The sequence below is a fragment of the Molothrus aeneus genome, chromosome 12 (genome assembly GCF_037042795.1).
Source record: "Molothrus aeneus isolate 106 chromosome 12, BPBGC_Maene_1.0, whole genome shotgun sequence".
In the NCBI taxonomy this organism is placed as follows: Eukaryota; Metazoa; Chordata; class Aves; order Passeriformes; family Icteridae; genus Molothrus; species Molothrus aeneus.
In genome coordinates, this window is record NC_089657.1 from 11,271,992 (window position 1) to 11,288,612 (window position 16,621).

Sequence of the window (16,621 nt, forward strand, 5' to 3'; positions counted from 1 at the left end):
AACCCTGGCTCTGCATGGACCAGGAGCTCTTACAGCATCTGGGCACTGCCTGGGAGCTGAGAGCATCAAAGCCACTCCCCAGCCTGATCTGCAGCCACAGCTGGGGTCAAAATGTAGGATTTAATCAGCAGTTACTCCTGGCCACAGTGCAGATGCTTCCTGTTGGAATTGGGTTTAGTTCAGGACCAAGATCACATTTTAATGGGCTTCTAAAAGCATGGGAATCAGGTGCTGAAGCAGGCTGAGTTTGCCTGATACTGCTTATCCTCCAGCAGCTCCACACTGTTTAATCTGGGGTGTGGGAAGCACTTTGGAGTGGTCACCAATGACACCCTCAGACACACTCTGTTCAGAAAACATAATTTTATTATTAGTTGCAATATACATTGTATTCCTTTAAGAATCCTAAACTTGTATATGGTTTTTCCACTGAAAATACATGTGTATGTATATATGTTTTATATATGTGTATATATATATATATATATATAATGTATTTTATTGAACTGGAACACAACAGAACAAGAGAGACAACCTCAGGAATTACTTGTAAAAGGAAACGTGATCCCAAGGGGTTTGTGCTGGCAGTGTGCTAAGGTGAGTGGTATAAAAAGGACAGGCTAAATAGAAAACAGGATGGGTTAGGCAGTGGGAAATGGCCTCTCAGTGCTACAGGTGGTGAGATATACAGTAGTTACACGTTGCTATTGCTCAGTCACGGGTGCCACCTGTTCTCCAAGGCAGACCAGACTCTGGTGCAGCTCTGCACAGCAACATTCGTAAGGCTGGCTGTGCTCCCTGCAAGTGGTACCTGCCAGCTGGAAATAGAGTGTAATTACATTTCCCTCAGCAGCTGCTCTGCTCATTGCTAATCTGGTCAGCCAAGGAAGAATTCCTCCAGGGCTTGGTGAAACCTAACTAGGTCAGTATAAAGGAGCTTACAGGCAGGGAAAGGGATCAGCAGCAGCAGAGAGAGCTGAAGCGTGCAGATCGCTGTCTCACCTGGCCCAGGCTGGGGCCTTTGTTCCTGGCTCCTTCCCTCTGCACTCATTTCCCCACCTGCCAAGGAGCTGTGGCCCCTCTGCTCAGCAGCCAGCCCAGGGGTCTGTGGGGTCAGCACAGGCAGTGTCCAGCTTCTTTTGGATAGGTTTCCCTGTGTTAATTGCCTCAGAAGGTAACTCTTCAGAAAACTGGCTGAGGGTGGCAATACCTGCTGCTGTACCATGGCTTTGGGGTCATTTGGCTTTTTTTTTTTTTTTTTTTTTTTTGTTGCTGTTCTTTGTAGGTTTTGTTTGTAAACCTTTTTTTCAAACAGCCTCCCCAGGCCGTGTGCCACTGCTGAGTTTAGCTATAGACTGAAAGACAAGTCTTCCCCAGATCAATGTAATTGGTTTCCCTTTATTTCTGCTCAGCTGCAGATGTTTCTTGGGTGAAAGGACACATTTTAGCAAAGGCACTGACGAGTGACGTTCCTCTGCCTGAAGCCAGGTTGGAGGGAGCGGGCGGGCTCTGACCTTTCTGCCGAAGGGTCACTTCCCTCTCCCCTCCTGCAAAGTGCTTGTCACTTTGGAAGGGATGTAAAAATTGTGGGCATTCATTTACTCCTCCTGACTTCCTCAAGAAAAGTGCTTTCAAAAATCCTATCCTCAAATCATCATCTTGCTACTACCCCCGCAACGTCTGTCACCTCTGGATCACACCCACTTGTTTCCCCTTCCAGCTGAAGAAGCAGGTGAGATTTATCACTGCTGGAGTGTTTCTCTTCTTGCTGTCTTTCTCTAGCAGCATCTGGCCAGGAGGGAGCTTGCTCAGGCAACAGAAGTTGCCTCAAGACAGGCTGCTGGAAGATGGAAAGCAGGTGACCTGCCCATTGCTCTTTCCCAGAGTAAGTGTCACCAGAGGTTTCGCAGGGGCTGCTGAGAACAGCCGATTGCACTGGAATAATATTTCAATTAAAAGCTAACCTTTCTGGGAGAACTACAGCTCTTTCCTCTCTTTAGAGGCAAGAAAATACAAATGCCAAAGTGCCTGGATCAACCTGTATAAAAGAGCTTCCCTGACTTGGGCCCCTTAGGGCAACTACAAGGATACAACCTGCATCCACACATCTTTCATCCATCCGTGCTGCTGGGACCGAATGGGACTGAGCCCTGATTCTGACTGTTATTGCACAGAGGTCCCTTTCCTGAACCTTGCTAGAACTGCTTCCAAAGGGAGAAGAGGTGGGTGACCCCCTGACTGTCAAAGGAGGGATCCAGCCCAGGGGACAGCAGCTCAAGGCACAGTGGCTGGTGCTTCTTGCTGCTGCCAGGGAAGGCAGTAAGGGCTGGTTTGTCACTGGGGGAGATGTCCCACTCTCTCATAGTGCAACATTTGCATTCTCTTCTTACAAAAGCAGAGGGAGAGGTGCAGGTTAAACCCCTTCCCTTTGGATAGTGCCAAGAAGTATATTCACGCTGAGGCCATCATGCTGGATAAATCGGCCTGCACAGCCACTCTGTCATCACTGTGCAGCTTTCACTGTGCCACTACAATGTCTCTGCTCTCATCCAGGGTCTAAACTCTCTCCTCTCACCCTGCTGCTAGCAGAGACTCAGGCAGCTCAAGAATTTGCCTTACCTGTCCACAGGCTCCTCCACAGCAGCTCGTTCAGCAGGGTTTGTGGATGCCCAGTACACAAGGTACAGGTAGGATGGATGGATGATCACACTCCACACTCTGCCTTCAGTCCCCACATGTCCTGAAGGGCTGAGCTCAGCCCCTCAGTGATCCACCCCAGTGCTGACTGGGAGGAGACTGGGATGGCCTTGGACAGGATCTCTGCTCTTGCTGTGGGGCTCCTGCTAAACCAGTGGACCATGAGGACACCCACTGCTACTCCCCAGCCACCAGATGCTCTGCACTTCTCTCTAGCATTATTTTCAGGACATTTTCCAACTGATGAAGGAAAACAACAGATTATGACTGTAAAGTTATGGTGAAAGGACCGGATCCTGGTAGGACAACATTGTTCCTTGCCAAGAGAAGGAATGATTAACTCCTTCTTTACTGTCTTCCCATTTCTTTCCCAGCTTCCAGCCACCTCTATATCATATATTATATTACTATATTCTCTTATAACTTTGACTTTGCTTTTTCATTTTCAGTAGCACAAGTGATTAATTCCAAAAGGAAAAAAGAAAGGAGAGTTAAAAAAAAAAAAAAAAGGAAGGAAAAAACCCCTGACCCTAGGGATATTTACAGAATAGTTAATCTTGCAGAGGAGATGGGGTTTGACATGGGGAAAAGCAGGGGAATTGAATGTGCTAAGTGGGTTTGATTCCACATTCCTGCTCTTCCCTCTGGGATCCTGCCTGGATGATGAAAATCAAAGCACTGTTCAACATGCTTTCCCCAAGTGCAAACTCGCAGAGGATGTGCAGGGTGGTGGGGGAGGCATCTCTATCCCCTGGCCTGGTCTGCTTAAAAAGGTAGTATCCAAAAGGGTCTGATATTGAAAATCAGCCTTTCACCTTCAGGGAGCTGTCAGCTCCATCTTTAGCCTCTCCTCATCACCCAGCAACTTTGTTAGTGCTCTCCTCTCAAGGACCAGGGTTTTTAAGGTGCTGGATGGTGGGGACAAGGGACACACCTGGCATCAAAACCATGAAGTGGAAGATACTGATTTCTTTTACATACCAATAATTATTGCAGTATAAACACACCCCAGTCACCACAGCAAAAGCAGAGAAGGGGAAGCTGTGGAGAAAGTTTGGTGGGTGAGGGGCATCCCACAGCTATCAACTCTTCTCCAGATTAGGGCAGTGGCCATTTACATCAGCAAATAATGCCCCACCCTGTGCCTCTCCCCCCACCCTCCCTTAAGCTGTGTGTGATAAAATATTCCAAGAATCCCTCCATGTTGGATCTTTTCCCAAGAGATTTCTAGTAAGAAAAACATCTATTCCTAGAAAACCCCAGTAAGAGCTGCAAAATGCAATTGCTCTTAAGTATGGCTGGTTTCCCCAGCTGCTGAGACCTTCTGGCCAATCCATGTCAGTATTTCTGTGAAGACAGAGGTAGAGACCTCAGGCAGCTCTTTGTGGAGGGCATGATAGGCTTCCTCATACACCTGCAACCAGGGAGAAGTAGAGATTAGCACAGAAAAAATAAATCTGCATGAACAAAACAGCCTTCAGTCCCCTCTCATCAACACCCACAGGTTCAACACCTCCTGCCCACAACTTGTCAGGTTTTTTCCAAGATGTAGCAGGTTATGAAATCAAGGAGATTCCACTGGTGGTGGTGGCCCTCAACAAGCAGGAAGGTGTTGACATTGCTGCCTGCCTGACATCTGTGGGTACCAGAGCACCCTGCTGCCCTTTAGGAACATAATGCATGTCCCAGCCCCATTCCACTAAGGAGAAGGAAATACTTATCATGCCCTTGGAATGTAAAGGACAATGGGGGATGTTCCCATCATGCCTTGTGCAATTTTACTCCTTTTATGCTCAGATTATCCAGTTATTTTTCCAATGACAAAAGCTTTCCCTTGGTCTCCCTCCCTTTTCTTTCAGGTTTATTCATGTGCTAACAATTGGTTAATCAGCTGTGGTTCTCTTGAAATGAGCAGATGTGAAGTGGCTTTTGTTGTCCAGCATTTTGGAAAGACCTTCCTGCACCTTTACATGCTGGGACACGAGGTAAGGCTGGTGCTCACACAGTTGGCATTGTTCCAAAGAGCTTTTTGGGTCAACACTTTACCTGCTCGTGAGACTTGCTCTACTTCTACACGAAGAGGGAAGGCTAGGGCCAGGTTTATAGATAGTTAGGTGGTTGGGGTGAATGTGTAGGGTAGCAGCCCTAGAAGGTTAATGAGTAGGAGGAAGATTATGAGGGATGTTAAAACATTTGTGTCCTTTTTTGTCTAGGGGCATTATTAGTTGTTTTGTAACTAGATTAATAAATCATAGTTGGAGGGTTAAGAGTCAGTTAGTGATTGATTCATCGATTGTCTAGGGATGGTAGTAGGAGAGCTGGGAATGTTATTGAGATGAAGATTAGTGGGATTCCTAGGAGGGATGGGCTTGAAAATTGGTCAAAGAAGCTTAAGTTCATGGTCAGGTTCAGGGGGTAGTGCTTGGAGTGACGAGTGCCTTGCTAGAGGGGGGATTTATTGATACGAATGACAGAAGTTTGGGTTGGATGATTAAATGCTTCATGTCCAAGACACCCTTTAGGCATGCAGCCACCATCCCCTGCCCCCAGCCTGGCTGTAGCTGGTGAAAGGCCACCACAGTGAGCCCAGGGAGGGCTGAGCTTGGGCTAGTTACAGGGGCTGTCACCTGCCCAGCCTCCCCCATCCACCAGCTCTGTTTGCCTCCATCTCTCTGGAGGCCAGCAAGCTCCCACCCCTCACAGCCACTCATGCTCACTGACAGCATAATCTCCTAGAAATCAAGGAAGCAGGATGACCTTGAGTGTTTTGTCCTGGCTCTGCACGGTGTCCATGAGCAGGTAGGAGCCCCTGATGTCGCAGAGCTTGTCGGAGGAGCCGTGTAGCACCAGGATGGGCAGGGTCAGCTTGGGCAGCGCTCGCTCGATTCTGGCTATGGCGTTCATCAGCTGGATGACAAAGGACACCTTCATGCCACCGTGGTACACCAAGGGATCAGATGTGTAAGACTCCATCTGGCAGGGAGAAAGAGATGGTTTAAGATTAGCAATATTTCGTGCATAAGAGAAAAAGCAGGTCAGGCTGGCAGTGAAGAGTCTCCCCTTGGCTTGCACAGTCATTCCCTACTCTCTCAGGACATCTGGCCATCAGAGTCAAGGTCAAGGTACTGTGGTTTACCAGCATCACTCACAGAACCTGACACGCTCTTTGCTGCATGTTTCTCTCTTACATCACTAGAAAATATTCAAGCCAGAGCTCTTTGATGGGAGCTCCTGCAGGGAAACAACCAGTGTTGTTTGCAAGACCATTCCCACAGGGGCTCCTGCCTGCATTTTTCTCCTCTGCTGTGCCCTTCTGTCATTCCAATGTGATATCTCTTCTACAGAGGGTTCTTCAAACTGTGTTATTTGAAAGGCTGATGTTCTCCAGGCCAATATTCTCTCTGCTGAAGGCTCAGATGTTCTCTTTCCCTGTCTGGGGGTGGTGACCATGACCTACACCTCCAGATAATTGACAGAGGTGACTGCAAAGCCAAGGGCTCATCTCTGGCTGCAAAGCGTGACAGACAAGGCAGCAAATGATGGTATTAGGTGGTAGGCAAAAAAAAAAAGTAGTCAACAACTTGCTCAGCCAGATTGTGAGGGGATAAAAATGCTTAAGAGCTGGTACAGAAAGTTGCTAGGAAGGAGTAGTTACTGCAGCAGGCAAATCTACAGTAAATATTTGTATACTGTATGTGGAGACGGCCCACACAGACCCCACTATGGCAATATTTGCCAGAATGCTTTGATTATGGGCTGGTCTCTGGCACAGCCTCCACTTTCTCCCAACCCTGGCAGATGTTTATAGAAATGATGGTTATTTATAGGTTAGCTGAAAACAGTCTCCTCCTCTCCTCACAGGCACTGGGGTCTGTTCAAATTCTACCTTGAAGGCATTAACTTGAGGTGCTTTTGCTCCTGCCTGTGCCTGCCCTGAGGGGACCATGGGTGGGAGGTGACCCAACAGGCCACCCAAGGACATGTAGACATGTGCAGGTGTAGCACAGGCAGGCACTGCAGGACAGAAAGGTTTTGGAGTGGATTCTGTCTTCAATTCCCTGTGAGATGAGATGAGATTCCCAGGGTGGCAGAGCATGGTGGGGTTTTCCCACCTGGATGCATTCACTTGCCAAGAGGGTTTGAAGGCAGTTTCTCCTGTTATCATCTCAGATGTGCTGCAGAACAAAACACTGGAAAAGGAGGTGGCAGTGGCACCTTGGTGCTCCCAAGTCTTTCCCCATCACTTTCTTACTTTCAGTCCCCACAATCTCCCACTGCTTGAATTCATGGCTCCTATCCCTACATGCAGCAAGAGAAAGATGTGGGGGGAAATTTGGGACTGTTAGTGGCTGACACCACTCAGACCCAGCCCACAGTACTGAGGATGGTCCAGGGAGGCTGTATAGCCACTCCACTTTGTGTTGGACTGAAAAAATTCAAGTTATCATAGAACTCACTTAGGGATCCTTGGAAGTGGTGGATGTTTCTAGGATTTGATTAAGGCTATTGTTGTATTTTGGTCTCTGTGCAAGATTATGTCTCCTCTGAAGTGAGGGGTAATTTTTGGCAGGGAGACAAAGATAATCATCACAGCTCATCATATTAGGATATTACACATGGTATCTCCCTTTCAAAGAAGTATGCGCTTGCTGAAGGTCTGGAAAACTGCAGGCAACTGCAAAGATGAGACTGTGGTTAAGACATTGGGACATGGTAAACATCCTCTGCTCCTGCTAATGGCCCTGGAAAGCAGAGACTGAACAGCCCACAGTCCTTTTGGCTCTGCATGGACCATCCCAGTGCCCAACCAGCTTGTTGGTGCAGAAATCTCCATCTGCACCTTTCATCCCCTGCACTGTTCAGCTGTACCTTCCCTGCCATCCAAAAAGTCTTTCAAACAGGGCAAGAAGCTGCCTGTGTTTAGAGAAAAATATTCCCTTGTGAATGGGCTCGTGGAAGAAGTTCAGCTTTGACTTTCAGAACACCAAGGGCCTGGTGGGGTGCAGCTCACTCTCCTGTGGGCAGCTGGGTCCACCCTGGTATGCTCAGCCAAACATGGGGACTTTGACCAGCTTTTGAGCAAAACCACTCTGTTGCATGTACTTAGAAACTGGCTTCAGCCTAATCTGGACCTATGTCACAGTGCTGTGCTAAAGCAACAGAGTTTTGAAATGGTTTTATTATTTTTTAGTTTGTTGGGTTTGTTTGGTTGTTAGGGTTTTTTTCTAATTGAATGTAATAAATAAGAGATTTTGCAGCAGGGATTCAGGAGGGATGGGTGGATGGATTGACAGAAGGCCCCTTCCCATGGAATAAAACAGTGTTGATGAATTCATGTGAGCTGGCCTTGTCTCCAGCCCCATAAATGCTACAAGAATGACCTGGAGGGTTTCTTTCTTTCTCCCCATTCTGAAAGAATGGGGATTTTTTAGCTACTGAGCAGCCAACAAATATTTTTGTGTAGTGAATGGCAGGAGCAAAAAAAGACCAAATCCAGTCCCAACCCAACAGGAGTGCAGGGGCAGTATCCTGTTTGTAGTCAGTGGACAGGAATCCTTGTCAGAGTTAATGCTCAGTGCATGGGGTGAGTGCCAAGCAGCAGCTCTCTGGGGAAGGAGGAAAGAAGGGAATGGGCTTTATGTTCTGCAGGTTACAATCTGCAGTCCCTGCAAGCCCAAAACTGTTGTTGCTGCACCAAGCTCTGAGATAGGGGCAAGAACAGAAGGTGATCCCAGGAGAGCCTGTGACTGCTTCCAGACACTGCCAGGCAAAGGCTCTCCAGGGTCTCTCACAACAGCTGTGTTTATCTTTATGTAATTCCAATACAGAAACAACCATCAGGTTGTTGCATGGCATTGACCTGGTTAGAGGTCTGCATGTCCTCTGGCAGCCCCATCCTATGTGGACTTGGCAGGAGCAAGGCTTGAATCAGGGGGACCATTCCACTGAGTCAACAGCAGCTAACAAAGATTACTGGGGTCAAGAGGCTCCTGTCACAGTGATGTCATTCCTCTTTGGAATAACAGGACTGGCTTTTAAGGTTGCTTCTTGCTCTCTTTTTTCTCTCTTGTGTTTGGTACAGCAAACATCAAACAAACATCTCTGTATCATTCCATATTTCAGTCCCCATAGCCTGAAGACAGCTTTCTGGGAACACAAACTCATTAGGAAATTTTGGATGTTGTCCCAAAAATATTTCTAGAGAATAGAAAGCTGGTCTGGCAGGCGAGTATGTGTAAGATATAAATAATGGATGTTTCCAGCACATTGTGTGCTTTAAATCTGAGTGTCTTGTATCCAAAAGGAGGGTGGAGTGTGCTTAGAGGCAGGCAGAGGACCAAAATGCTGTCTTGTCTTCAGTAAGTGCCTGGACCCTCAAATCCTGGTGTCTGAAGGGGGTCAGGAAAGTGCTTTACATCACTCCCCCCAGCTGCTATGTCAGCTGTGTGCTCACGTGTAGGTGAGAAGGCAGCAGAGCACACAGGGTGTCTCCTTTGGAAAACATCTCCATTATGGGCAGGCTCTAATGAAGCAGAGCTACACCTTTTATCCACTGCAAAAGGCTCTCCCTTGCTCCATGGAAAGAGCAGAGAAAAACAACATTCCAAGGAAGCTTTAGAGACTTCAAGCATCACAGAACAGACAAAGCAGCAGCAAATACATGGTTAGGAAGACAACACAATAGCAATTGTTATAAACTGTGTCCAGTGGTTGCTGTGGTGACTCCTACCATCATCATAACACAGAAGTGCTCAGTCAACACTGTGTGCCAATTTCAGGAGCTCTCTGACACTTCCCTAAATGTATTATTATTATTCAGGATGTCCCTACATCATCATTTTTCTCCCACGAAGCTATTGAGTGCAGCAGTTGCATCTTCCAGCAGAGGATCCAGCTCTTGGAGGTGAATTTAAAACATCTTTAAATGTTTTAAGTTTAAAACATCCTTCAAATGCAGCTGCAGCAGAGTTCAGGTGTCACAGAACAAATCAGAGCAGAAGCAGGTAAAGACCCACATGTCACAGACATGCTCACTCTTCAGGTAGGGAATAAGGCTCTCCAATTCCTTTCCCCTCAAAAGCACTGATTGCTTTTATCCTTTAAATACAAATGTAGATCTGAAAACTTTCCTCTGTGTCATTTCAGTGAATTGATTGTCTAATTTAAACCTTTTCTCTGAATTATATGCAACGAGTTATGGCAGCTGAATGCATTTAAGAACAGGTTTTTACAGCTAGATTGGAGTTTAGCCTTCTTCCCAGGCATGTATTGTGTGCAGCCTCATCTGGTACTTTGGAGCATATGTCACATGGTGCATCAGCGGATGCACATGATCTCACTCCACACTAGTCCTGTCTTCTTTTCCTCAGCTCCTTGGATCTTTCCACCTCCAACACAGTGAAATCTTATGCTCTATTCAAGGATAAGTGAACTGAAAGTCATTGGAACAAAACCCCCTCTGGCAGTGCCAAGAAACAACCCTGAGCCTTGAGGCTATTCTGGGAAACTCTTTGCTTTCCAGTTTTCTGAATAGGCGAGCCAAAGATGTGGGATATGCTGAGGCCAAATGCACTGCACTCACACAGGTGCTGGCATTGTCTTTGCCCCTGATCCTTTCAGCTTCAATTCTAATGCTGGTCAAGCTGCCTCCCCAGAGAAAGGCAATTTATTAATTCCTAGTTAAAGTATGAACCATTGCATGAACAGCAGGGAAAATTACAGCATCTGTCAGTGAGATGTGAGCATGGGAGCACAGGAACAAGTGACCACTTTGCACCAGCAAAGCTCTTGAGACGCCCTTGAGTGCCCTTTTCTATAATTCAAGGAAAAATGGTACTTTCTGAAATGCACCAAGTTCTGGGTTTGTGATTATCTCCTTTTACTCCTCCCACAGTGGTGAGAAGGAAAAACCCTCATTTGGTGGTGTTGCAGCAGTTGCAGCTACACCTGTTTGTGCAGTGATGGCATGGACAGGCTGACACAGTTATCACCAGCAGTGGGTGGGAGTGAGACAGTCCCAGGCTAAGGTGGCACTATAAAAACTCAACCCCAGGACAGTTCCATGCACATTCACAGTGGTGAGGCTGGAGCTGTGTTGTTACAACAGCTGCTTCAATTGCAGCTCCTTCAAGTATTATTCTTGGGTGCAGCATGGATATATCATTTGTTTGGAAAGGCTGTAGCAGAGTCAGAGTGTGATCCACGAGACCTTGGAACAAACTCTTTGGTTCAAGCATGTTCTTGTCCTCTGCTTGAATGCATCTGGCACGATGTGATCCTGGAGTGGATGCAGGAAAACCAATCCCCAGGACTGCAGGGTTTTGCATGATTTCACTGCAAAGAGCAGGGGTGGAAAAGTTGACTTGAGCAATGTGTTTGCTACCTGACCTGGGTTTTACTGCTGTAATGAGTGGTGGTGGTGCAGCAGAGACATGGCTCCCACGTGCTTCCCCCTGCACCTGTAGCTCTCTGTCATGTCTGGTACCCAGAGCAGCTGTGGGTGCAAGGCAGGGGGAGCAGCTGGTTTCCCACAGCCTTCTGTGAGCAGTCACTTCCACTGGCTTCAGAGATATGTCACCGTTCTACACCAGCACAGATTTTGCCCTCCTGATTTAGCAAAACACTTGTGGGTTTTTCTGAAAGAAAAATGGCAGGACCAGGACAAGATATATCAACTATGCAGTGAGTTAAAATGGCATTAAGGTTCTCACCTCTTTCTTGTTCCGGGAAATTGCACTTGGATCTATGGACCCCAGTGATAGGTTTGGGAGCACAAAGTTGAGAACTTTTGCTGCAAAAACCTGTGGGAGAGGAAAGGAAGCAGTCAAAGGGCCAGTTAGAGGAAGAGAGGGAACATAGAGGTCCAAATCCTGAGCTGATGGAAATCAGCACAGGAGTTAAACAGTTGAAAATTGTCAACTAACTCTGGAGAAAGATCTGTCCTATATTTAAACCATTTCTCTTAACAAGGAAAGTGTTTAAACTGCTCCTGGGAGCAGGGAGTGGGTGTGCTAGACTGAAATGCCGTCAGCTGTCCGTCCGCACGCAGCAGCACAACTTCATTGTACTGGGGCTTTTCCTCATTCTTCAGTTAATTTCTGAAAGGCCTCAGTTAAGTACTTTGATAGGAAAAGGTCATTTCCAGCTCTTAGCGGGCTGGGTTTTGGTGTTTTATTGCCCTTTCCTTGCTGCCACAGCTCTGATCTCAGGCTGCAGTGCGTAAGTGATGCTGGGTGCCATTTGCAGCAGTTGCCTAGGCTGCACTCATTTTGATAAGCATATTCTCCAGGGAACCTGCAAATAAACAACAGCCAAGTGTGCATGCATTGGCTAAGGGAATCCATTGCTCACACGTCTCCTGGGAACCACACACAAAAGCACTGAGCAGCCTAGGCTGGAAACTGCTGCTAGAAGAAAGGGTAACATCTTTTATTTCAATAGCACTACAAGCACATTGATACCAGAGTTCTGCTCTGATCTTTGATAACTGCCTTTAATTAAGTGATCACTGCTTAAGTGAGAAAATACACAGTGAGTGTTCATTGGTCTGTTTTGTGGAGCTGTGGTGTTCACAGCTAACACTTGGGGGTGGACTGTCCCCTATGCCCTCTGTTTCTGCAGATACCTAAAAATTTCTGAAGCACTCCCTGGCACTTCAGATCACAGATGACACATGACAGATTAATTATGCTATTAGAGGAATAACACAAGGTTGAAGTCAAAGTCATTGAGGAGTGAAAAGCAGTAAAGACAGCAGGTTTGGGAACACGTGTGTACCTTGGGGTAGACATGAGCAGGAGCCAGTGTCAGTGTCTGCCAGTACACTGAGCCCCTCACTGGCTATGACATTGTGCCAGCAAAGTTAATTTTTACTACACAGCAATGCAGGTATGAGTTTATGGTGATCCAAGGAGGAATGGGGTTTTCCTCATTTCATGTTAACCCGAGGCAGTGGTGATTTAAGCTATGCACCTTCATGTATCCTAGGCAAGATTATGGACTCTGAACCTGATGATTATCATCTCTGCTAAACTGAACAGAATAAAGGAATCAAACGACAACAACAACAATAAAAATTAATATAGTACTTTCTTCCAGTTTGATTACACCTCTTTGCAGTGTTACTGAGTGCAGATTCAGGCTGAAAGACAGTGAGCAACATGATGCCCAGTCAGGTTAGAAAGCAATAGATGAGCAAGAGGTGAAAACACAAAAGATAAAGAGAGAATATTGTGTAGTGAGTCCTTAAACAATAGGCTGAGGGTCAGTACAGGATTAAATACCAGGGAATATTTCCTAAGGGGATGTCCTGCCCACCTGATTTCAAAGCATTCAATAGCAGAAATGTAGAGGGAGATGCTCTTTCACCCCTGCTCTGCTCTTTGCCAGCATATTTGACTCCTGTCTCTGCAGCCTTTGAAACTGCAAAGACTCAGAGCTGAATTTTGTCCAGGTCAGTTGAGAAGAAAAGGGGGAAGGCAGCAAGATCCCTCTCACAAAACTGGATTTGCAACTGGATGCTTCCATCAGGACACAGGATTTATAGGGCACTGATGAAATAGTTTCTGCAAAGAGCAGCATTTGATCTTCCTGCACAGAGCCTGCAATGAGCTGTGCCTCTGCTGCTGCCAGGGCTGGCTCAGCAGTCAGGGAAGGTATTTCTAAGAGGGTCTGAAGGACCCAGTGTGTCATCTGGCTCGCTGTTATTGTTGTCTTGAGCCCTCATTTGTTCAGGCCAAGGTAAATTCTTGCTCAGCTGGAAACTTCCCCAGCAAAGGGATGAATGCAGTGGTCCTTGGGAAATGGCCCAGGGCTGAGAAGTCATACCAGTTCCAAGGGAAAACTAAGCCTTTGTTCCTCAGAAGCACAATCACCATGAAATGTTTTTTGACTCTCAGAGGAAAAAAAACCACACAGCTTTATGGGAAAATGTGGCTTATGCAGGAATACTATCCTTGTTTTCAATCCTTCCTCTTGCAAATACCTTTTCAACTCCCGAAATGATTTCAACTGAGTGTGACAGAACAGAGCTATTTCAGGCATAATTAATTTTTTATCAGTGTTGAGATGCAATAGATTTGAAAGAGAAAGAAACTGACTGTGCTTTTGTAATACTGCATGTGAGAGACTTTCTAGGAAAGAGACCATATGAAAACCTCCAAAATATGTCAGTTAGAGAATAGGATTTCCTACCTAAGTAATGCATCATTGCATTTATTTCTTACACAGAAATAAAGCAACACCTGGTACAGATCTGCAACAAAGCAGACTACAGTAATGCTAGTTCCCACAGACCTGGTGAGTCCTTGTTTCAGAAAGGGTTTAGCATCCAGCAAAAGGTAAAGCTATAGCAATTGCTCTCTATTTCCCTTGATTAGAAAGAAAAGGCTAACAGCCTCTCTCATATTCAGACTGTTTATTATTTTTTCTTAATAGTTATTCTTTTTTGCTTTCCCAGATAAGAAAAAGCAAGGCTACTGGTGCTCACAGGACACTTATGCCAGATGTAACCTCACATGAGGAATCAGTAACCAGCCTCCTAAAACCAGACTTTGGTACTCTGGCTCCTATTTAAATAAGTTCATTGGGCTGGATGACTTCAGGATTCACTTCTACTCTTAAAATTAGCTAGGACTATGGGAAAGCACTTAGAAGGAAAATATTGACTGGCATCCAGGTGGTGCAGATCTCAGCAGGGTTCTGCATCTTAAGGCTAGAGGTCTTAATGCATTTTTTTCAGTGGAAAAGAGGTAATTAGAAAGCACCCTTTGGTGCCTGTAATGATTTGTGAGGTCTGTAGATGGCTTTGGTTACAGCAGGAAGTGGGACAGGATTATACTGAAAGCTGAGGCAATCTGTCTCCTTCCTCACAGAAGAAAAAAAAAGGAGAAATAGCTTAGAAGTAAATTAAAACAAGAAGCTAGCCCTAGGAGAAGTGTCTAAGGAGAGAGAATAAAGGAAGGAGTCCTGTGGGAATGAGAGGCTCTGTCCTTCGTGCTGGTTTAGCTGCTCCTTCCCTTTGCTTCCAGCTTCTTTTAGGATTGTTGTTTATTCTTTTTAGAATGCAAAAAGGAGGAGAGAACTGAGGCTCAGTTGCTTTGCAGAACTTCCCTGGGGAAGGGCAAACTGGGCAATGCAGCTGTGGATCAGAAACAGCTCTGGAGGGCAGATGGAAATGGGAGGAGGACAAAGCCTAAATGCAAACCAAAAGAGATGCTCTGGACAAGAACCAGTCATGGTACCAGGCCAAATGGGATGCAGCTGGGGCACTGATGCTTTAGGTGGGAATCTCTTTTTAGGCTCATAAAGGATTTCTGGGACTGAGGAGCTCTAGTTCTGTTCAGAAATTGGTCATCCCCCAAATGCCAAAAATAACCCTGGCCTGACTTAGCCAGCAGCCTGTGTTGCAACTATACCAGACTCTGCATGAGTCAGGAAGAGAGCTGTAGGAGAGGAAGGGAAAGGACAGCATTGTGTGGGCTGCCACGGGGTGAGGTGAAGAAAGCACAGTCTGCTACCACCAGTACCCAACTCCTGCTTAAACAGGTTTTTCTGGACAGGTTCAGGATTCACTTCACCTTTGAAAAGTAGGTGGAACTGTGGGGGAGGCACTTAGAAGAAAAGTATTGACTGGCATTGGGGTGGCACAGATCCCAGCAGGGTTTTGCATTGCAAAGCCAGAGGTGTTAACACTTTTCCTTGTGCAGAAGAGCAAGGTGACCATGTGCAACACGGGTTTGCTCTTACCTTGATGGGAGTGGCGACTTCTGGGCTGGCTACCACCAAAGGAGAGATTAACAGCATGCCTGAAAACTCACTGGGTCGCTCACTAGCTGTCAGAATGGAGATGGCTCCTCCCTGCAATGCAAAATAACAGCCCACAGCTTAATACAGGTGCCAACATCTTGTTTGTATAGTAATCCTGTTACTGGAAGGGGTTTAGTCCAAGCAAGCAATTACCTCTGCCCCACTGAGAGTGCAGTGCGGTCAGCAAGGAAGGCTGGAGGAGTAGAAGCACTGGAAATGTCTGGTTTTTGTTGGGGGGAAGAGATCTGGTTTCTGTTCTCATGCTATAAACCCTCATGTCACACAACTCAACTCTCCATGCAACATCCATCAGCTCCCTGGGATGCCTTGTGTCCTCCTTACTTTAAAGGACTGAGAAGAAGAAAATATCTGAAGTGGTATTTCAGGTGGGACTTGAAAAATAAGTTGAGGTTTATCAGCCTGACAAGCTGGTGCTGCATGGGGAAGATGCCCTGAAGCTGGGCTTGCTCCGTGCTGTGCCACTGGTAACCTGGGCAACAGCAATGCTGCCACTGGCATGTGAAAATCTTCACTAATTAATGGGAATTAAATATTCTCCTCCCCAGTGTCTCCAGCCCCACAAGGGCCTGGCAGCAAACACCCAGCCATGGTCTGGAGCTAAATGAGAGCCAGGCTGAGCCATCCCGCACGAGGACGGGCTGATGGCGAGGGGTGCTGATGGAAGGGACCCCGTGGGCTTGCTTGGGAAAGTTTGCAGAGGATTAGTTGCCAGGGGAAATATTTGGTGAACTTCCACACTTCTGGAGAACCAGGGGCTTGTTAAATGGAGTAGCAGCAAGAAGCATCTCAAAGGCTTCAGTGGGAAATTGCTCCTTGTTACACGGTGGCTTTGGAGCACAGGAGCCCTTCAGAGCATGCCATGCTTTCTTATGCCAGAACACTTATTTATCTGAGCATGGGCTGAATCCCAAAGTACTCATTCATTTTCCTCTCCTCTGGGAAGGCAGGGAGGGCAGATCAATGACATCAGTGGGAATACTGTTAGCTTGAATAAAGGGATTTGGCCCGTCCTGTCAGAATCAGGCTTCAGATCTGTTCACCAAATCAGTGCCTTTGTTTTTGCAGCCTTAATCCCTGGTACATTTTCTTGTTAGGT

General features: G+C 46.5%; 1 protein-coding gene across 2 annotated transcripts in view; it reads right to left on the minus strand.

The window, feature by feature from the left end:
* Positions 1–348: 348 nt before the first annotated feature.
* MGLL (monoglyceride lipase) overlaps positions 349–16,621 on the minus strand; it is a 62,304-nt gene continuing 46,031 nt past the window's right edge. For both annotated transcript variants that reach the window (XM_066558416.1, XM_066558414.1), the window contains exons 5-8: positions 15,445–15,555; positions 11,409–11,498; positions 5,455–5,670; positions 349–4,111 (exon numbers count right to left, since the gene is read on the minus strand). In XM_066558416.1, the coding sequence (XP_066414513.1) occupies positions 3,986–4,111; positions 5,455–5,670; positions 11,409–11,498; positions 15,445–15,555 (543 nt within the window). In that variant the 3' untranslated portion in view covers positions 349–3,985. The remainder of the gene's footprint in view (positions 4,112–5,454; positions 5,671–11,408; positions 11,499–15,444; positions 15,556–16,621) is intronic.